The sequence below is a fragment of the Primulina tabacum genome, chromosome 5 (assembly GCF_025594145.1).
Source record: "Primulina tabacum isolate GXHZ01 chromosome 5, ASM2559414v2, whole genome shotgun sequence".
Taxonomy (NCBI): domain Eukaryota; kingdom Viridiplantae; phylum Streptophyta; class Magnoliopsida; order Lamiales; family Gesneriaceae; genus Primulina; species Primulina tabacum.
In genome coordinates this window covers 4,579,077-4,601,325 of record NC_134554.1, presented here as the reverse complement: position 1 = coordinate 4,601,325, position 22,249 = coordinate 4,579,077, and the positions used below count along the sequence as shown (strand labels likewise).

The 22,249-nt window shown below is 35.3% G+C and overlaps 2 protein-coding genes across 3 annotated transcripts; one reads left to right on the top strand and one right to left on the bottom strand.

Moving 5' to 3' along the window:
* Positions 1-2,463: 2,463 nt before the first annotated feature.
* LOC142545726 (transcriptional activator DEMETER-like) lies at positions 2,464-13,639 on the top strand. Of its 2 annotated transcripts, none has more exons than XM_075653077.1 (20): positions 2,464-2,623; positions 3,047-3,876; positions 4,026-5,684; positions 5,771-6,172; positions 7,025-7,115; positions 7,212-8,592; positions 9,226-9,305; positions 9,383-9,467; positions 9,549-9,640; positions 9,725-9,793; positions 9,890-9,926; positions 10,009-10,091; positions 10,492-10,956; positions 11,182-11,218; positions 11,291-11,348; positions 11,525-11,664; positions 11,738-11,803; positions 11,942-12,056; positions 12,137-12,175; positions 13,284-13,639. In XM_075653077.1, exons 2-20 carry the CDS (start codon positions 3,246-3,248, stop codon positions 13,400-13,402), a joined length of 5,649 nt encoding a protein of 1,882 aa, XP_075509192.1. In that variant the 5' UTR covers positions 2,464-2,623; positions 3,047-3,245; the 3' UTR covers positions 13,403-13,639. The 2 variants fall into 2 exon arrangements, with proteins under 2 accessions (XP_075509192.1, XP_075509193.1); XM_075653078.1 differs by having other exon boundaries at positions 2,466-2,695.
* A 3,841-nt stretch (positions 13,640-17,480) lies between these two features.
* Positions 17,481-20,371, bottom strand: LOC142545725 (heat stress transcription factor A-2e-like). The gene is made up of 2 exons (XM_075653075.1): positions 19,334-20,371; positions 17,481-18,691 (listed from the first exon to the last, which is right to left on the bottom strand). The coding sequence occupies exons 1-2, from the start codon at positions 19,790-19,792 to the stop codon at positions 17,639-17,641; spliced, it is 1,512 nt and encodes a 503-aa protein (XP_075509190.1). The 5' UTR covers positions 19,793-20,371; the 3' UTR covers positions 17,481-17,638.
* Between the last annotated feature and the right edge of the window lie 1,878 nt (positions 20,372-22,249).

Below are 22,249 nucleotides of genomic sequence, written 5' to 3'. Positions count from 1 at the left end.
CGCTTTTTTTAATAAATTATTTCTCCATCACTTTAGTAAAATGGATATGAAAAATTTCTCTCATGATACAATGGAGATATTCTGTATTCTTAGGTGATTAAATCAAATCAAAATCCAACAAATCAAAATTATTCTTCTTGATTTAATCATGTCATATATATAAAAACGAAAATTCGATTCAGAACAGACGCGATTTTTCATCAATCATTGCATCCTTTCCTGAAAACTAATCATGAAACATTGTTCGCTATCAACAAACTAAATAATTCGAGTCAGAACAGACGTGGTTGATCTAATGATCCCCATAATTTTCGCGACAGTAAACTTTGTTCGTTATCGACAAACTAAATAATTATGGAAATTGTTTTAACACAAAGAAAGTCGATCCACATGTAAGGATCAAGACTCGATATCAGGAGGATTAAAAAAACATATCCATCTCGTTTGGCTCATATAATAAATGATATATGATATATGAATGTGATATCATATAGATATCATTATATGATATAATGATTTATAGTTATAATTTTTTATAGAACTTAAGTCAAGCGTCGGATAAAACAAAATTATATAATCAACTGATATTTCATCTTTCACACCAAACGTTGCAAGGATTAAGTTTTGTGCACTTGGGACACTAATTTATAATTTAATCCATATTAATTCAAATTTTTTGTTTATAATGTTTTAATAATTAGATAATTAAGACGCAGTTTCAATTCAACAGAAGTCTATTCAAGAAATTTGTTTATCGGAATAGTCGTGTATCTTTTTATTAAAAGATACATATTTTGTCATTAAGAGAGACAACTATATTTTAAGTGGTGTTTAATCACTATATATATTGCATAATTATTTTTCACTTTCCTTCATTTTTTTCTACTGCTCGTATCAAATATATCCTGGAGCAAATTTTTCATACGATTCAGTAGCAACATAGTGGGAGTGATTTTTTTTGAGGATAGTACAATCACGTTAATTCAATACAATGTTCCATTCTTGATTATTTTCAAACAAGTGATTGTTGGTCATCTTGGTTGGGTCATACTATTTATGGATCCTCTCTTACCCATGGCTTCTTCTGCCCCGACAAATTTGTGTTTCGATGGTTTGGCATTGGAGCTATTTGCCATGCAAGCATCAAAATGAGTCAAAAAGGATTTTCATGAAAACTCTCTCGTCTTTTTTTTAAAAAAATGAAAATTCTCTTGTATCTAAGAAAACATGTTACCTTATCATCCACGATTATATCTCATATGGATGACTTAAAAAATTATATTTTTTGGCAAAAACTTGTGTGAGACGGTCTTACGGGTCGTATTTTGTAAGACAGATATCTTATTTGGGTCATCAATGCAAAAATATTATTTTTTATGCTAAGAGTATTACTTTTTATTGTAAATATCGGTAGGATTTCTTACAGATAAATATTCGTGAGATCGTCTCACAAGAGACCTACTCATATTTTTTTATGTTGAATTTATTTGTTTATAGATATTGTAGTCCCTGGATCCTACGATGGATTAATGTTTAATTTGATTTTCTTCGTGTGTGTGTGTGTGTGTGTGGTGTAATTGTATGGAATTTTTATTTATGAATTTATTTACCAAGTAAGAAAGAAATAAACAATAGCTAATTTGCCTGACTATTTGGTAAGAACCCACGTGTGAGTGTCTTCCCAATGCCATGCCGCTTCAAACGCCTGTCTTTTTGTTGACTAGCGTAACCACACGTGTGCCATGCATTCTTGTCCCACTCTAGGATTAGTTTCTTTAATCCTCTTAATTTAACGGATTAAATCCATGTTACATCACTTTGAAAAAACGTTAATCTTATTTTAATGTATCATGATTATGAATAAAAAATACAAGGCAAACCTATGAATATATATTTTTGTGAGATGATCTCACGAATCTTAATGATTAGTCAATCCTATCGATATTCACAATAAGAAGTAATATTCTTAGCATAAAAAGTAATATTTTTTTATGGATGACCCAAATAAGATATATGTCTCACAAAATACGATTCTTGGGACCGTCTTACACAAATTTTTGCTAAAATTTACTAACACATTTCTTATTCAACAAATCGTTTCGTAAACTTATTTACTTACATATTTTCATAATCACAAAATAAATATATGTACTTCCAACATATTTTTTTTGCGAGTTCAAATATATTTTTATACTTTTTCTTTAAAATTATTTTCTTCTTCTTTCTTCGTATTTGCGGACCCACAGACTGCAAGATCCAGCTTGCTCTTATATCTAAATAACTTTGGTGATTCATCCAAATCATCACTCAAATTATTATATTATATTATATTATATTACACTACATTACATGTAATTAGTTTTTCAAATTTTCCCGCTTCAATTAAATAAATAATATTTTAAACACAAAATCTGTTGCACTCAACCAACCGTTGGCGCGAAAATTCCAACATGCCCGATAAGTTCACTCTCAATGAATTAAAGTCATAGTCTTTCTGTTAGAGAGCTCTTCTTCCTACTTTATCTCTCTCTCTCCCCCTTATCGAAGAGAAAACACTCTACTTACAGTTTCTATCCACCCTCCACCGCTTCAATAGATCTTGACCAGAGATCCAACGATTCAGGTCAGTTCAATCACAATACTTAATAAATTGTAGATTCATGGCGTTTGATTGAGGTTTCCATGAAGATACATGGTGTGTAAAATTGGCATCAATCAAAATTTGTAATACCAGATTAAAGATTCGTTCTTATTTATTGTAATCGTGCAACTGATGAGGCATAAATCAATATTAATGAATGAGAAATTGAACCTCTAGCTTTCTTTCTCCGACAGTATGTACACTCGTCGATTATTGGTCCACCTACCAAATTCCGGCATTTTCCTGTGTTTTTTTAAGAGATCTGTCGATTAAAAGAGTTTGGCATAATTTTATGAGCAAAGAAACAGTAATTAATATGATATGCTTCATTTATCTGGTACGGATGTATATTTCAGATTCTGACTTTTTTGGTTTATGCTGATATTTTCCTGTGGTTCAATGCAGTTCTGAAGAAAAACTACCGGCATGTGAAATAATGGAGTTTTAGACTGGGAAAAGTTACTTGCGATGTTGCAATTGAAAGGAGGTAAGATTAGATTTTTACTGGATTTTGCCGCAGAGGGATGCTTGTAAAAGTAGAGGAGATACGAGAATTGTACTGAACGAGTAAAAAGAAGAATTTTCCTGGGTTTGTTACTGGGAAATGGATCTAAGAAGAGAAAATATGGCTCCAGAATTAAAAGATGTCCAGAATAGTTCTTGGATTCCTACAACCCCAGCAAAGCCTGATTCGACAACACAGCAGCCTATCTGCTCAAATGGGAAAGAAAAAGACATTGTTTATGCTAGTCAGTTGGATCCAGAACGGTACTCCCAGTTCAAACAGGATAATCACGCAAATTGGTTTGAAACAGGGAGATTATTGAATAATCTTCCACAAGAAACTCAATGCTTGGCGATACCTACATGTTACGATTTAACGAATTCAGTTAATGTACACTGGGTTTCCAACACTTCGCAAACAAGTCAACACACAAATTCACAAGTTCATGGAGAGAATTCATGTATAAATGACAAATTTTCTATAGATAACGACATATGGAACAATCTGACGTTTGGAAATCTTTTAGCTGTAGCAAATGCAGTAGGAACCCCAACATCAGTTGAGAATGTGGTTACAAGGACAGATTCTGCTGCTAAAAGTGGTTCTTTAGCTACCTCTATTTCCCCCCAAATTAATTTGAGCTCTGGAAATTTGTCTCCAGCAAACCTTCATAGTATACCTGGAGCAAAATCCATAGTAGAACTCAATAGCCTACCACAAATGTTAACAGGTAAATCTCCTATCGGACTTCAGTGTAAATGTTAATTCTTGTGAAGCTACGTGTTCAGTGGGTAATTGTTGTGCAATGTGCATTACATATATTTGCAACTCGATCATTTTCTTGTAGTTTCGCTGATATAAACATTACTTATCCAACAGGGGAATGTTCAATAGCCACCATGACAATGTGTAATCTTCACTCACCAACAAGGACAAATACAAATTCAGCTTTGGTCAAGAGTGTATTTTCCCCATTTGAACCCTTGACGCCAGAGAAACCCGGTAAAGCAGGGTGGTGGCAGGAATTTGAAATGCCATATTTGAGCAAAGGTGAAATGCACATAGAAGAAGATGAACAAGTGAACAAGATCTTGAGTGACGAAGTGATGGAACTTCAAGCAGAGAACAAACAATCTCAGTTATCTGCAACTAATTCTACACAACTACCACAGAATCACAAGCCTGACAAAGAAGGGGCAGAAGAAACTGACTTGAGGAAAACACCTCATCTGAAACCAAGAAAGAAAAGGATCAGGCCCAAAGTAATAGTAGAAGGCCAGCCCAAAAAAACTCCCAAACCAAGCACCAAAAACCCAGCTTTTTCTTCAGGCACCACGAAGGTCAAGAGAGAGTATGTTCGAAGAAAAGGAGCCAACAACCTGAATAATACTCCTCTAGAAGGAAGGAAAAGTGAAACTGACTCTAACAAAAGTCCTCCCAAACCAAGTACTGAGAGCCCAGTTTTCTCCTTGGGCACCACGAAGGTGAAGAGAAAATATGTTCGAAAAAAAGGAGTCGATCATCTTAATAATACTTCTCCAGAAGGGGTGAAAAGTGACACTGATTCAAACAAAAGTCATCCTAATTCTAAGGATACCCCAGTAGAAAAGAGGAACTATGTGAGAAAAAAGGGAATCAACAAGCCTGAAGCTACCATATTAGATGAGAGAAGTATTGATGCAGCCAACAGAAAATTTGTCCGGCTTACCAGAAGTTCCTGCAAAAGATCTTTAAATTTTGATTTGGAAAGCCAAGAGAAAGACGAAGGTTCCTCATATTTCCCATCTTCAAATCGAGACATTGAATCACAAGAAGAGAACCTCAATGCAGATCATTTTAAAGCAACTATGCAATGTAGACAGGGGATGGAGGTAGTGATAGAGAAAACTGATATGGGTGTTACCTATGAGTCTTCATGCTTCGCGAATCAAGTTTTGAAAGATTTCCGGTCAAAACCAGAAAGACATTTACCAAACTCTTTGCCTCATACAAAGATGGATCCACTGCAGGATGATTACACTCTCACTGATGAACGTGTAGCTACAAGAGGAAAATGCCAGATAGTATTCTCTGATGTAACACATGACAAAGAAGAAACTGCTGTTCAAGTGACAGTAAATCCTTATTGCCAGTTGACACCTAACATTTCTAATGATTCCAACTGCAGCAACAGAAAATGCTTGAATACAGAAAGAAGTGCAAGAACCTTTAAGAGACAGCGAGTAGATACTGCTGTCAGTGCTGAAATCTGCAGCACAAATGCAACTGAGATATTTTACAATTCCTTGCAGACATGCAGTTATACGTTGACACAAAACTCCGAAAACAATGATGGCTCACCTAGCATGCATTTTCCAGTATTTTACAATAATCCGAGGACCGAGACGGAACACACTACATCAACATGCAGTTTGCAGTCCACTATGATGGCCTCAGGCAATCATGAGAATCTTGAAAAATGCCCTTTAAGAGTTACCACCGCGGCAGTGAAGGAACAGTCAAATAGGTGTAACTACAATGGATTCATCAATTTGACAGGTAACGATAACACCAACAAGGTGTTGCATATAATAAGAAATCATCCATCCAGATATCGTTCTGACTTGTTTTGACATTTAATGCAGGTTCTCCACCGGCTACGAAATTTAGTTATGTGTCTACAATTGATGCAATAACTGAGCAACTTAATAAACTTGATCTGAAAGCAGAGAGCAACGAGCTGAGTGTGATTGTCACATCCCATATGTATTATCAAGAGCAACATGCCCATGCCCTTGTTCCATATCAAAGAGGTGGAGCTGTAATCCCTTTTGGTAATTCATTTGATAAAGTTAAAAAAAGACGACCACGCCCGAAAGTTGAACTTGATGATGAGACAATTCGAGTGTGGCAACTTCTATTAGAAAATATAAATAGTGAAGGCGTTGATGGAAACAATGAAGAGAAAACAAAATGGTGGGAAGAAGAACGAAGAGTATTCAGTGGAAGAGCAGACTCCTTTATTGCACGCATGCATCTTGTCCAAGGTAATGTGCAAAGCTATCAAATTTGACAACAAGATTTCCATATTGATTTGGCATCAACTATTCTCTGCCACATAGCACATATAGATTCTTGTGTACAATGACTGAATACAAATGGATAGAATCATTAGAGAAAAAGAATTGGGTTCTTGATTTCGTTGAACTAGTCCGAAGGCAGTAAATCAGTACCCTATTTAACATGGTTTCTTTCATTAACAACTCCAACAACTACATCCATATGCATACCTCTTTGTTTAAAGTAAACTAAAAGCACAATCTTCTGCCTTCTGATTCCACCGTACACCTTTCAGCAGCTATACTCGAAAGATAACATAGCATGATAAATAGTTTAATGTGTTAAGTATGATCCATTGAAATCTATCGCTGTAATCAAATACCACTCTAATATTGTCAGTTGCTAAATTAAGTAAAGCAAAATAAAGATGCCTGGAAGTAGAGTACATAATAAATGAAAGAAACAGAGTCTATCTTGCTTAAGTATTTCAACTATCTGTACCTCCATTTGTAGGGCAGCAAGCCCCAACAAAAGCAGTTCAATAAATAATGGAAGAACGTTGATGCTGATGAACCTGAATCAGATAAAGAAACAGAAACGTGATGTATGTCCAAGCATCTCTTAAAGAACACTAATTCTTCTATTTCCTTTCATATCCTCCCTCCTTCTGGCTTCCCAAAAGAAGGATGTGCTGTAGTTATTATCTATGTGCTTGGTGAAAAATGCTTCATGTAGAATCAGAACTCTAGATTTCTTCTGTATCATGGACTAATCTGGGACAAATTCTCATTTTTCATTTCACCGATATCACAATTTGACAGTTTTGCCTTGTGTCACAGGAGACAGGCGCTTTTCGCCATGGAAAGGATCAGTACTAGACTCCGTGATTGGCGTATTCCTCACTCAGAATGTTTCAGATCACCTTTCCAGGTTGGTTGAATTTCTAGTTCTAACAGATGTAGGTTTATAAACAAATTCTTCAGAGTTGATGACAGAAATCATTAAATCCATTCATTTACTCTTCAGCTCTGCCTTTATGTCTCTTGTTGCGAAATTTCCCCTCAAGTCAGAGACTAACTCTACTGAATTAAACGAAGAGAGAGTAGATACAAATGCTATGGGGCCTGAAAAATATGTGTTGAACCCCAATGAAACTTCTGGAGTGAACGGAGAGGTGTTAAACGAGGAAGCCTATGGTGAGGATTCTGTGATACTTCACGAATTTGAAGGCAATAAAATCAAAGCGGTGATTAGAGCCGGGTCCTCAGGTAACAATTTTGATGGAATTATACCTGAAGATAGCTTTGGAGGCCAACAAGCAGATATGTCCAAACATGGCCCATTTTTTCCCCACACATCCTTGAACAATAAGATGAGTTCAATTGAGACTAAGAGGGACATAGTTGGCGCACTTACTTTTCAGAGTTCTGTGACTTCTTCTCACAGCTCTACAGATTCCCCAATAGCTCAAACCACAGAAAGGACTTCCGTACTGAACGCCATAGAGGAAGTGACAACAGCTGCGGTTGTGCCAAATAGGCTCAATAATCCTACTTTCATACAACTTCTGCAGATGGCTGAATCAAACTTTGTTTGTAGAGAAGCCAGAAATTTGTTTGATATCAGTGGGCACGTGCAACAAGATAGCTTGTCTTTTGCCTCACAAAAAGAATTCCAAAGTGACGATTGGACGTCCCCCACAAAATCTGTTAATTCATGTGGTGGTTCTACTTTGCATCTAGTACCCACTCCAGGAGCACAACAATCAGAATGCTATGGTGTATCCAAGTTGTACAGTGCTGAAAGCGGACAAAGACTTTCCCCTGCAGGAAGCCGAGTGTCAACATCATCAAAATCTGAATTCCAGAACTCGATTAAAAAATTCACAGGTGATAGTTCCAAAAAGGGACCAAAGTTATGCAGTCCAAATGCTCAGTCAAGCAGCAATGATCACAATGGGATCAATAAAAGAATAAGTGAAAACCAAAATGGCCAAGATGCAACAGAGATACCATTTCAAGAAAATAACTGTAATACAGAGGCATCAAACAATCAAATATATCCTCAATATTTGATGAATGCCACAGGTAGTAGCAGCCACACAGAAAATTCAAATACTTCTAAGAGCATGGAGGGTCACCTAACTATGAATTACCCTGATAATCGTCCTAGCAATAAGGATCATGTACCCAAAAAGAAGGGAGGACGAATTGGAAAAGAGAAAGAAGACCCAATTGATTGGGATAGCTTGAGAAAACAGGCCCAGGCATGTGGGAGAAAGAGAGAGAAAACACCCAACACCATGGACTCGGCGGACTGGGAAGCTGTAAGATGTGCAGATGTTAACGAGATTGCACATGCTATTCGAGAAAGGGGTATGAACAATAGACTAGCAGAGAGAATCCAGGTATGATTCAGATAGCAGTAATAAAGAATCTAAAGTTTCAATATTTAACAATGTTGTAAATGTGACCGCCCACTGCCACAGTCACCTAGATGGTTGAATTTTTTTAGCTATTTTTTTTATAGATAATTATATATAATCATTCAATATACAGGATTACAAATAATCATCTTTTTTTATATAATATATCATACAATATGATATAATCTAGACAAAGTGCAAATAAATATATAATTACAAACTAACAAGATAATTAAGGTAGTGGTTGATGGCAGCGACGGCTGGAGGCGGTTTGAGACACATGGTGGAGGACACTTGAAACCAAAAATGAACACAAGATAGATTGAGATGTGTTTTTATTATATAAGGTTTTTTAAATGGATCGTTTTTGACTGGTTTTAAAAATCATTTGACTTTGACATTTCACTGTGATTTTAAAATCACTGACCACCTCCACTGCATCCGCTGTCTGCTCGCCCGTCAAATATCCTCGGAAGGCCTACAGAGACCACCTTATACAAAGGCGGGTAGGCGACCGCCATTTAGAACACTGATATTTAATATCACAATATCCATATTTTGTTTTTCAGACATGCCCTTGTCACCAACTAATAATCAGGTAAAAACCTTGTGCAGGACTTCCTCAACCGACTTGTTAGAGAACATGGGAGCCTTGATCTGGAATGGCTGAGAGATGTTCCACCAGATAAAGCAAAGTAAGTTGCAGATTTTCCATTTGCTTTTTATGCATTCAACAAATGAAATGCATCAATACATTTGTTACATTTTATAGAGAATATCTATTGAGCGTGAAGGGTTTGGGTTTGAAGAGCGTGGAGTGTGTGCGGCTGTTGACACTTCATCACCTTGCCTTTCCGGTAAGTTTTTAGCCCGATAACAGTTCAGTGAATTGAATATCAAAGAACTTCACCAAATTAAGTATTTCTTATGTTTAAAAGGTTGACACAAATGTTGGGCGTATAGCAGTGCGATTAGGGTGGGTACCTCTTCAGCCGTTGCCTGAATCACTTCAGCTACATTTACTGGAACTGTTAGTAATTTCAACCACAACTAGATTTTCTCATACAGGCTGTAGAATGAGAGGTAGAATTATACGCACTGCTTCCTTGTGTAGGTACCCAATAATGGAGTCAATTCAGAAATATCTGTGGCCTAGGCTTTGCAAGCTTGATCAAAGAATATTGTAATCACAAAATTTCTACTAACACAATCACCAACTTACTGATTCACACTATTAATTGATTCCCCTTCATTGATTAATGGTGCTCTTTGATTATAGATATGAGCTGCATTATCAAATGATTACTTTTGGAAAGGTATGGTATGATTTTTGAAAAAAAAATTCAATAGCAAGATTGACCAGTAGAATTTGTGAAATGAAAAATACATTTGTGTCAGGTATTTTGCACGAAAAGCAAACCAAATTGCAACGCGTGTCCAATGAGAGGAGAGTGCAGACATTTTGCAAGCGCATTTGCAAGGTATGAGCATCATTCTATGCTTAAATATAAAGTTAAGCTTAGGAGTGACTCATTTTTTCATGATTTTGATGCGGTATTTTCTCCTTGAATAAGATATTGGGCCAACAAATCATATTGGAATATCTCTCTGCTAATATCTTTCATAGAATCTCATAATTATATGAAAACCAGAAAAAAGAGAATGGGTTATATTTCCAGAAAATAATTATAGAATTAAATCCACCTTGAACTATTAAAACATGGATGAGAAAAAAATCAGACAATGATATGAGACTATGAGCTACTCAAACGATAGCTACGTGAAGGTTAAATATATATCATATATTATCTGCAGCTATTGATATTTTTGGAAGGTGCAAACTGTTTCTTAAATAGTGGAATCTGGTGATTTTATGTGCAGTGCAAGACTTGCTCTTCCAGCACCGGAGGAGAAAAGCATCACACTTGCAACAGAAAACAAAGAAGCTAATGAAAATCCAGCAAAAGATATGAATTTATTGCAGCTGCCTTCACCACAACCCAATAAAATAGTTGCTGAATATGAAGTAAGAAACTCTCAACCGATTATTGAAGAGCCAACTACGCCAGAGCCCACTGTTGAAGCCCCTGCCACACCAGAACCAAGCGATAACCAAGTTCCAGAATGCGACATAGAGAGCAGTTTCTGTGAAGATCCTGATGAAATCCCTACCATCCAACTCGATATGGAAGAATTTACTCATAATTTACTGAAGATCATGAGGCAGAATGCAGAAATTCTGGAAGGAGAAACATCAAAGGCCATAGTAGCTTTGACTCCAGAGGCTGCTTTGATCCCTTTTCCTAAACTAAAAAACGTGAGCCAGCTCAGGACAGAGCATCAAGTGTAAGTAAATTCTCTTACATTTGAAATAATTGACAAAATCACCAAACTAGAACCACAAGATTTGTCCTTTTTTTGTTGTGCTGTAAGTTCATTTTGTGTCCTTGATCAGAAGTCCAGCCTTCTGTTTACAGCTAAAGATATTCCAATCATAGCTTTAATTGTTCTAAGCATGACTACCATGTGATAATGCTTCAAAAAGATCACTAAAAAATTCCATTTGTACAGATATGAGCTACCAGATTCACATCCTCTGCTAGAAGGGGTTAGTAATATTCTAAAGAATTCTTTAATGCATAATCTACTTCAAACCTAATTGTGATATCATATTTCACAGATGGACAGACGAGAAGCAGATGATCCCTGCCCATACCTACTTGCCATATGGACGCCAGGTATAGAGACTCAGAAGCCTGTGATTACTACGAACCTGAAATAGCCTTCTTACAGGCTTTGGTGCTACAGGATACAAATGTTGTAATTCTCCTGTTTCTGAAGGAAAAAAATTTTGAACAATGGCATAATTTCCAATCAACTCTACAACTAACTAGTTTTACCAAATGCAACTCAGGCGAAACTGTGAACTCTATTGAGCCACCTGAAAGACAGTGTAGCTCCCAAGAGCCCCAGAAATTATGCAATGATGAAACTTGTTTATCATGCAACAGTGTCCGTGAAGCAAATTCCCTAACTGTGAGGGGAACTCTTTTGGTAAGGCATTATTGTGGTGGCTCTGATCATTAATGATCCAGTAAATATAATCTAACATGAGCCATCGTAACAGATACCTTGTAGAACAGCTATGAGAGGAAGCTTTCCTCTTAATGGCACATATTTCCAAGTTAATGAGGTAACAGTATGTCCCTTCTTAAATTAAGAATTTCCAAGTAAATAAGGTAATAATATGCCCCATTCTTAAATCTAAACGAATCTCATCAAGTGGTCTTCCTTGAAATAGAATTCGATAAAAACATTAGTTTTCCTGTAGGTATTCTCTGACCATGAGAGTAGTCTTCATCCCATGAATATTCCACGAAAGTGGCTATGGAACTTGCCGCGGAGAACAGTGTATTTTGGAACGTCTATACCAACAATATTTAAAGGTAAAAGGGGAATATACAATTGAGTAACTAAAGTATGAGTTATTCATAAAGACCGACATTATACCCAATCTTGTTATCAGGGCTATCGACTGAAGATATCCAGTATTGCTTTTGGAGAGGTATGTGGATATTAGATTTTTTGCATTTCAACTTATTTCACTGGTACCTAATTTGCCAAATCACAAATTCGAGATGCTTTAAGTATGAGTAAAGTATTTTCTTTCATATCAGATTATGTAATCTCCATATTTAACTATTCGGGCTTCCCAGGTGAGGAAAACATAAAAATAGCAAGAATCAGAGGACAAAAATCAATCCCAAATGAAAATGCTTTTAACTCAATCTTACTTGTAAGAGAACAGTAGAGATGAATTGCACGTTGCTACCCCTTTCTATAGACTATAGTCGGTGATGCACTGAGAGAATATTATTCCTTTGCCGATCATTATAATAGCGATGATTGACTGATGATAACTATTATTCCCATACTGATAGTTGACAATAAAAAATGTTAATATAGGCAGAGGGTAAGAATGATTCAGCATTTCAGAGATTTTAATATCTTCTTCATCTATTATTTTCATTTCATCCTCATCTCGGATAATGTTAAGTTATTCGTGTATAATGAACATATGAATAGTATGATAAACGACCATCCATGGCAGCTGTATCTCTGTTTTTCTTTAATTTTCAGTTTCTTGCATAGCTGTTTCCAGAATTACTTGCATTTTTTTTTTCAAATTTTACAAAAAAAAAAAAAGTTTGCCTTCTCCCATCCTTCTTTTACATATACATGTTGTGTCCACCTTACTATACTTGGCTGTACCCAAATATATCAATTGAAAATAACTTAAGAAACAAGCCTGTGCGTCGTAGACACTAGAGAACTTGTTCAGTTAAATCTTAGCGCCAGTTAAGTTTCAGCGGACATATTAGCCAGGTATATATTTTACACATGCTAACTTACCCTTGCAGAAGATTAGAGGCCCAATATTGCGTGACAGTTTCACTTAAATCCTTCTCGAGCAAGAAAAGAAAAATATTAAAGTTCATACCCAAAATCATAGTAGACAAGTTAATAGAACTGATTATAAGACTCCTCCCTTCCCTGCACAAGGTTTCTCATGGTATAACAGTGTGAGTTATTATTCTGAGGCGAGTTCCACAAGCTAAAAAACTTAATCCTCACTTTAAGCTTGTTTGTTAATGATAGCCGTGTTTCTCCAGGGTTTGTTTGTGTCAGGGGATTTGATAGGAAAACACGAGCACCGCGCCCTCTCATTGCCAGATTGCACTTTCCTGTCAGCAAGTTAGCCAAACGGAGAGGAGAAACAGGACAAAATTAGAAGAAGGTTATCTGTATCATAAGTAATGGTAGGATTGTGAGCAAAGTAGCAATGGCATGGTATTAACGTCCCTCGGCAGTCTAACTTTCTCAAAGCAATGGAAAATGATCAGATATTTAAATTTATCACCTTGACCTGGGACCGAGATTGTCAAAAACTGTTCTCTGTCAACGATCTTGTCCCTCGATCAAAATTGAATCCTAAATTTTTACAGGGATAAGAGATGGGATTTTTCTATTTTGACCAGTTTTGTCTTATTTCTTATTTATACTGTTGATGCCTGAGTTATCATAAAATCGACTCAAGGTAATGTCAAGCACCGTATCATCGACGAGTAAGGTATCCTATGCTTGAAACAAGAATAAGAAGGTAATACACGCATGTCCCTAACGTCCCAGAGGAACAAACGCGGCATTAAGAATTAAAATGTGCACTTGTTTTTCCGATTCACATTAACTGATTTTCAGTTTCCGGGAAAACCAACCCCCACATTCCACTCCTTTAGTACATGGTTGGTGGCTAGTCCTCTAAATTTCAAGAGGGTGGACTGACTGCTTATGCAGCATCTGTACCAAAACATGGCGCATCTGCTAAGACCCTAACCAATTAGCAGCAAAAACATTCGTATTGCATCTTCTACTTAATCATCGACAAAACCGATAGTACAAACACAAAAATATACACGCATGCCAGCGCCCTCACCAGAACAGATACCATAGAATGCCGTAATGTAATGAAATTCGTTGGATCTATCAAGTTTTTATTAAAACTAATCGAGATCAATAAAATCTCTAGTCTCTAGGCGTATAATCAATGAACAGATAGGTCAATAAATCGCATAGATAAACACAGAAATAAAGAACTCGTACCTTTGAAGGAGAAGAACTCTCGGGAAATTTAGCCAAATTCTTGTATGGAGGAAAATTTTTGCCGCTGATGAGTTTATGGATTTCCCTCCATTTTGGGTTCCATATTTATCGACCTGATCAAGTTGGACCCATCGAGCTCGGGTCGAGAAAATCCAGGCCCTAAACCGTTACCCGCTAAGTCTGGGCTCGGGTCGTCGGGCCAGCCCCGACGGATTCATTCCTTTTGTTTTATATTTCTAAAAAAAGTATTGTTTAAATCACATTAATTTAAAAAATACTCACTTATATAATTATATAATTATAAATATATAAGTTGTCTGTGTATTCTTTTTTATGTTAAAAAATCAAAGTCTATGTAGTTCGCTTACTTTTACATATTCACATTTAGTAGTGGCGTTGCTCAATCACTCGTATTTCCTTTTGTAGTTGTTCAGGATGTTCCCATTGTTTTGTCTTGGTCTTCTTCATCGCTTTTAGTATATTATGTTCGTCTAGCGGCTTTTAACCAATAATTGAACAATCATCGGGCTTCCAATTTTTCCAATCTTGAGTTAGAACGTCTCTTATCCGATGTATTTCCGCTGATGTTAAAAGCTTGTTCAACTACAACCGTTGAAATTGGTAAGCTATAATTTATTTTGTCGCCAGAAAAGGTTGGATATATTTGTGTTTTTTAATGACCACATCGCAATATGTCAAATGTTTCTTTATCAGTGTCCTTAAAATCAAAAGTAATTGTAAAATAATTCTCAAGTTCCTGGCTGGAAATTGAGGATCTTTGTTGACGTTTTGTTCAATCCCTTAATAAAAATTGTATTTTAGTCCGTTTAGAAGTCATATTACTATTTATAATTGATTGTACTTCATGTAGAACAATTTGACAATCATATTTGGTGTTATATTTATTATAAAGATCATATAAATAAATTATAATATTAAACAAAATTAATGTGATAAATGAAATTGTTTCTATAGTAGGGTTTAAAGAATCATAATATAATATTAATATTTATTATAAATAATCTAATTTAACTATATGATCTAAAACAAAAGGCACATAACAATATTTCAAAAAAAATTTCATTTAGTTTTCATGACATAAGTACGTTGAACTAAATCATAATCATTGGATTTAATATGTTCGATAAAAATACGTGCAATGTTGCAACAATGTGTTAAAATTAAACGAGAACTAAAATAATAAACATCGGATAATTGGTCATCAATATCATTGAACACTTTAAAATTTTCACAAATACTAATGCATATTTTTCATTGATATGAAAACAAATAAATATCATGAGCTTAAGAATATTGATTAAATAACATACACAATAGATTTTTATTTTCAAAAGGCGAATTATATGTTGAATTATAACGAGTTTGAATGTCTCATGCAAATCGTTTAAGCCTCGCATCATTGATTTTGCAAAATCTGTCACATTGTTTCATAAACTGAGGATGTGTCTATAGTTAATGAATTATGATCCTAATCGGTTTAATATACGACTATAAATTGTTTAGCTCATCTCGAACATACAAATATAAAGTATGACATGTGTAACTAATATTAAAAAATGTACCACATAACGATGATTTACATATCTTAATAAGCTCTTTAATATTATAAGTATTTGCATTAGTATTATCACAAAAAATTGAACAAACTCGAGAAATTAAATCATATTATTTTAAAATAACAAATATAAGTTGAGAAATATTTTGTGTTGTATGTGGATCGTTAAAACATTTATATGCAAACAAATTATTTTTTTTAATATTGAAAAAACTATCAATATAATGACATGTAATGCCAATTTATGAATAACTTTGTCGACAATCACTCCAAATATCTGAACATAAATAAATTTTAATATTTAAACCAGTAAATTCTTTAACAATTTTTTTATTCAACAAATAATGTTTTAAGTGCGTGTTTAGTATATTTTGTGAGATACGTCTAATATAATAATTTGCATTTGTTGAAAACCAATTTTCAAAAAATAATTTAACACTAAAACTAGAACTTGTTCAATAACACAATATTTAGCATCTTCTTCTCTAAATTTTGATTCGGAAAATTTAAAATTAATAATCGTTACCCGTTTGATACGAGAATGTCGAAATTTGAGTTTGAGAATGATCAATACCAATTTTCACTGAATGATTTTTATCGACATGCGTTAAAGTTTCATAACCACTTCATTGTTGACATATGTTACTTTCCAAACAATATTTGCATTTGGCTTGCAAATCAGTCGAGAGAAATGTCATCTTTTTGAAATGTTTTGTGAAAATATTAGAAGTATGGCGAGACACCGCACGAATTTTAAGTGTCGTTGAATTGCTCATTCTTTTATTGACTTTGATGATGATGTGTTTATTGAGCCTCATGTTCTTGTTCTTGACGTAGTTCATCATCGGAAAAATTAAGATCATATCCATCGATATTGAATTAAGGAAAATCACGATCCTCAAATTCGGACATGATGCTCTCAATCTTTCTGTTTCCCTTACCACCCTAAAACCTAATTCGGACATTTGTATAAATATAAAATTGAAAAAATTAGAAAAATAAATGAATAATTGATAATGAATAAACAATTGAGATTTAATATTTTGAGAGTAAGAGATCGAGAATTGTGTGGCAAAAAATAAAGGGGATGAATGTATTTATAGAATAAACAATTGGCCAAAAATTTCAATGGTCGACTCGTCGGTCCAGGTCGAACATTGCACAACAGCCACATCATTGCACAATGGTAAACCCCTCGGTTCAAACCCGCCGTGTCAATAAAGGACAACTTAATCTTGACAGTTGATCTCCAACGATCATGTGATTCGTTGATAGTGGCCCTATATATATATATATTTTTAAATGATCGATCCGGCAATTCGGCCTCCGTTCGACCCGAGGGATAGGACCGACAGATCTACTAGTTCTCAACTCTAAAACAAAAACCGTACCACCTTGGATTAGTTATGGTCATGATTCCGAGTCAAACTCGAGTTTGACCCGGTTATCAAATGATATCATTTGATGGAAAACACATGATTTTATACTTGGAATCGTGCATGATTTACCAAATGAGTTAGAATCAAGACTATATCAACAAACTAATGTTATTTTTTTAGAATTCATTTTTGACCAAAATATCACTGGTCATAATTTCCTTTTAATTCTCATAGCATGTCAAAACTTTCTTAAATCTGTCCAAGTTCAAATTCGATAATGTAATGCAGCTAGTAATGAGAATCACAAAGAACTAATAAAAAAGTTTATAATGAAATAGTGAGACAATCCTATATCCGCAGCAATCAATATATCCCGACTACAGTAGAAACTAAAGGGAAGTAACTCAATGTATCATGGATCCATTTTCTCATCATTCGGCGAACTCTCGACTCCTGGCTCCAGTGACTCTATGTCCCAAGCATCTAATAAGTCATCACTAAAACCAAACGCCCGAGCATCAAAATTGGTAGGGCTGCTCCAAGACTGTGCAGTGGAACTAGACATACCGGCAGTGGCTTCAAAGCCCGTGCTCCACACATTTTCTTGTTTGAAGCTACTTTCGGCTCCTGGCATTGAGAATTCGGATAATATACTCTTCCCTTTCATAAAATCTTCGGGGTAAGTGACAAAATTCTGATCAGGATTGGATTGTGGCCAAGTTGTGAATGTGCCCTTTCCTTTAAGGAGTGGATCAATACTTGCGAGAACCGGAACTTCTGCAGGCTGAGCTGGTGGGAGGAACAGCTCATTTATCATTGCCGACTCATCTTGAGCAATGGTTTCCATCTCTAAAGGCACATGTCTGGCACCAAAAAATTCGGTGACGCCCTCTGCCTGGAAAGGAATATGTGAGAGTTGTTCTATCGAAACTAAGATGCCTGATGTTACAGCGGTAGGCAAATCAAGGAGTTCAGCTTTGTACTTCACCATCTGCCCCTTTGGGGATGAGTCAGAAGTACTCGTGTCACATTGCTGATGTTTCACAAATTTTCTCATTGTTCTTGGGGAAGTGACACTGCTTAGCTCCTTTGCTTGCTTAAGACGAGCCAAAACAGTCGAGTTCTGGAACATTTTAGCCAAGAAGGCTACCATCTGCTTCTGCCGATTCTCTGCTCCTTTGAGCTTCTCATTAATGTCTTCCAAATTTTGAATCATACCTTTCTGCTGTTGCTGCAATTCAACAACCTCCATCATCATGGAACTTCTTTCTCTCCTTAGAAGTCCTATTTCGCCTTCTAAAACACCTTGGCTGGTGTTGTTTTGTGCTACAAAGGAGCTGCTGCCTATCTGCTGAGATGGCTGAGGCGATTTACGCCTGTGGATATTTTTCAATAGATGCCTCTTCCCCCTCACGAATCCTTCATTTGTGAACTCCCACTTTTCTGTATCGATTTTACGAAACCCCTGCATTGACATACCCAAAGAAATTGATCTAAAATAAAGGCATGGAACGAAACAGATAACAAGCATCAAAACAACTTCCATGTCATGATCTATATATCCACTTCAGTAAATTTATTAGTAAGAGGAAACACGTCGTACAATGCACACAATGATCCGTAGATCTTTACATTTCACATCAAACATAAGCAAGAAATTAGTTTGATGCAAAAAGTTAGCTTAATTCCAACCTGTGAAGGCATAGCTTAAATCGTCTGCAGGGACCGATTCCTGGAGAAGGTTTAGCGTCTCAGCATTTTCCTAAATTGCTAAAAGAAATCAAATGCATCACCAGAGTTCAAAAAGAACAGCGACGTCTCACAAACAATTAGGAGACAGTTTGACTTCACGATATGTTATTCAGAATTTAGTCAAGAAATGAAATAGATCTGCAAGATAAAAATCACTTATTTCCGATTTATGTGAGCAAGATGGCTTCGATTTCTACAAATGTCAAAACAAAATACATCACGAATACAGGAATTGTATAAATGAAACAGATACTTAACATGATATGAACATCCAAAATGTACATAAGAGCAATCAAGAGTTCGGTAACGAATTAATTCAATAGCATCCCAGAGTAAGATAAGAGCAAATACCCACATATGTATTGAGCTGGCGGACAAAGCTCGAGAAGTTGTTGTGCTTAAAATTTCTTGGCAAAATCAGTCTCGAAAATTCCACAGGATCCCATACGACAAAGCTATCACCCTTTGCTCCCCACGAAATGATGGCATCCAATGAAGGATCATCCACCAACTCGAATGTCTTGGATAAAAACGGAGGAATCGAAATCCCCTGTAAGGACTCCAAAGGCTGCGGCGACTCGAACAAATTAAACCCACCCGTTGTTCCGTCTTCCATTACACTTCCTTCTATCGAACGAACGTCCGTGAATTCATATTGTGAAGAATCAACGCCCAAGAAAGATGAAAGCGGTGGCGATTCGGAAAAACTAAACGGAGGGGGGAGTTGCTTAAAATCAGAAGTTGGAGGAACACGATCAACTTCTCCCTCAGCACAAGAAGACGAAGAAGCTTTCACAATATCATCAGAGCCCATTCGTTTTCTTGTAATATCGAAATAAAGTGAACAAGTTTTTCTCGGAGATATGAAGCTGGGTCAGCTGATAAATCCAAAAGGGCTTTCTTGTGAGAGCATAAAGAACACAAGAAAGCAAAAGGCGATGAAAATTGACCGATGAGGTGGGGGATTCACACGCATATATATATATATATAGCCTCCCCTGACAACCGTGCCAAAATAAAAATCAGGGACGAGCAGTAAGGCGGTGAAGGCTGGTTTCCTGTCATCTTCTTCAAGAAACACTTCTACTAGAATATTTTTCTGCATTATCTCTCAATCATAAGAAATAATTCACCAAGCAAAGATTCGAGGAAGAAAAACAGCATGCAGATCGTTTCCGCGGGAATATCAAAAGGTCGGTGGCAGAGCCGGGGCCAACACCAGTTCCAAGGGGCTGAGATATTTTGTGTGTACAGCTGTACTTTGTCCAGTTGTTTAGGGAGTTTAATTCCACAGGATTCACCTGACTCGTGGGATTTAAGGCTGGGAGACATTTGGAGGCGATCTCTGTCGAGCCAGGCAAGATTGGGTGGGGCCACCGGGCAAACTTCTTCATTAAGCAGTTGAAACTTCTAGTTTCCTTTTTTTAAAAAAAAAATATTTTGCTTGCTGACGACTTCATCACGTAAGCAAACTTTTCCATTAAGAAACTTGATTCGGTCAAAACAGACGGCTGTGAAAGTCAACAGAGCGGGTCCCGGGCCGTAAGATGATCCCACCATGATTCCGGCCCAGCCCAGACATGTCCCGTTTGGAGTACCCCAAGCCCAGGAAAAGGAGAAAAAAAAACACGTATCAAACTACAAGATCAGCCCAAGCCCTCAAAGAAATCATGGACGGTGTATTTCAAAGAGATTCAAACAAAAGCTCGCAGAATGAAACATATCGGCATACCTATGTTTTTGTTTTTCGTATTTTAACTTTGATAACCAAAGAAAACTTAACATTCCTATCAAAATTATAATTTGGCGTAATAATATCACTGTTTTAATTTAAAAAAATTATATTATTCTTATGACATTATCCAATGGTACATCTAAAGATGTAATTTTTAAATATATTATTAGAGTAATACTCTAATGATAGCATCTCATCACCCGTTTTTATTGTGTATCGAGATTGCGTCAAGCTTTGCTTAATTTATATCAATAGCTACATATATATTTTTATGTTATATATTCCTGTTTGGTGAAGCCTTAATCGCAATTACAAAAATAACCCTATAATATAAATAATAATCCATAAGGTATTTATCTTCCCACACAAGTTGACACGTAGCATCTCCATTATGACATGTTATTCCATCAGTAGGTTTTCGAATTTTAAAAATATCCAATATCGCGAGTATTTAAACTAATATTAAGAATTCAATTAAGTCTAAATCTCGATTTTAATACTAAACAACCGATATATTTACTCAAATTGTCCATTATGCAAAGAAGTATATGATGCGAGATACAACTTCAGAAATCCAAAAATTCAGTCTGTTATTTTTCAATTCCATCGACAACATCTGCAAAATATTAAGGATGTAAGTATTAAAATCTATATTGGATGTATTATTTATTGATTGTTTTTCTCAGAGTTTCAGGTAGAAAAATGCCCTATTTTAATTTTCGGCCTTGATTCGCCATTGAGATTATAAAGTTCTACAATTATTTTGATTATGTTTAATAAAAATTATATTTATATATATTTTCGAAAAATCACAACACTTTTCCACCATTTCTCGAAATATTTTTGCTAGATTAAAATAGATTTATATGTAATATTTGTATAATATTAAATTAACTGTAATTTTCAATTTAGAACTTTTAAATTTGATGATTTTTTTTAACTCAGAGCCAGATATTCTACGAAGCTAAGGATGCCACCACTTTAGGGCCCGCCCTGGAGGGCCCCAAATCTTTTTTTATTTTATTACATATATATGTTGAGTTAGTGTACGTAAATAAAAAAATTGGCTTAATGTTCAATTAAAATAAGATTAATTTGAATATTTTCTATCCATAATTGATCAAATTCGATATTCTCTTTAAATTTGATTTGAACAATTTAAAGAATATCAAGAGATTTTTTAATATTTATTGAGTTTGAAAAAGTTAAAGAATTAACATTTACCAGCATGACGAAATATTATATGCAGCTTCAATAATTTTTGAGTATATAATATATTGTTTGGCTAAACTGAATTATTTATCGCCAAATAAATATATTGCCAATAAGAATTTGTTAATCATATCAGCAAAATTATCGAAGTTGAAGTTAATAAAAACTTATCTTTGATCAACAATTTCACAAGATAAATTACAAAAATTTGTCTGATAACCGGATTATGCAGATTTTAAGAATACTTTTGTCTTTAAAACAATTAGACGGGTACTATTTATATAATTATTTCAAATATTTAATGATTTTTTTGTAATATATTTT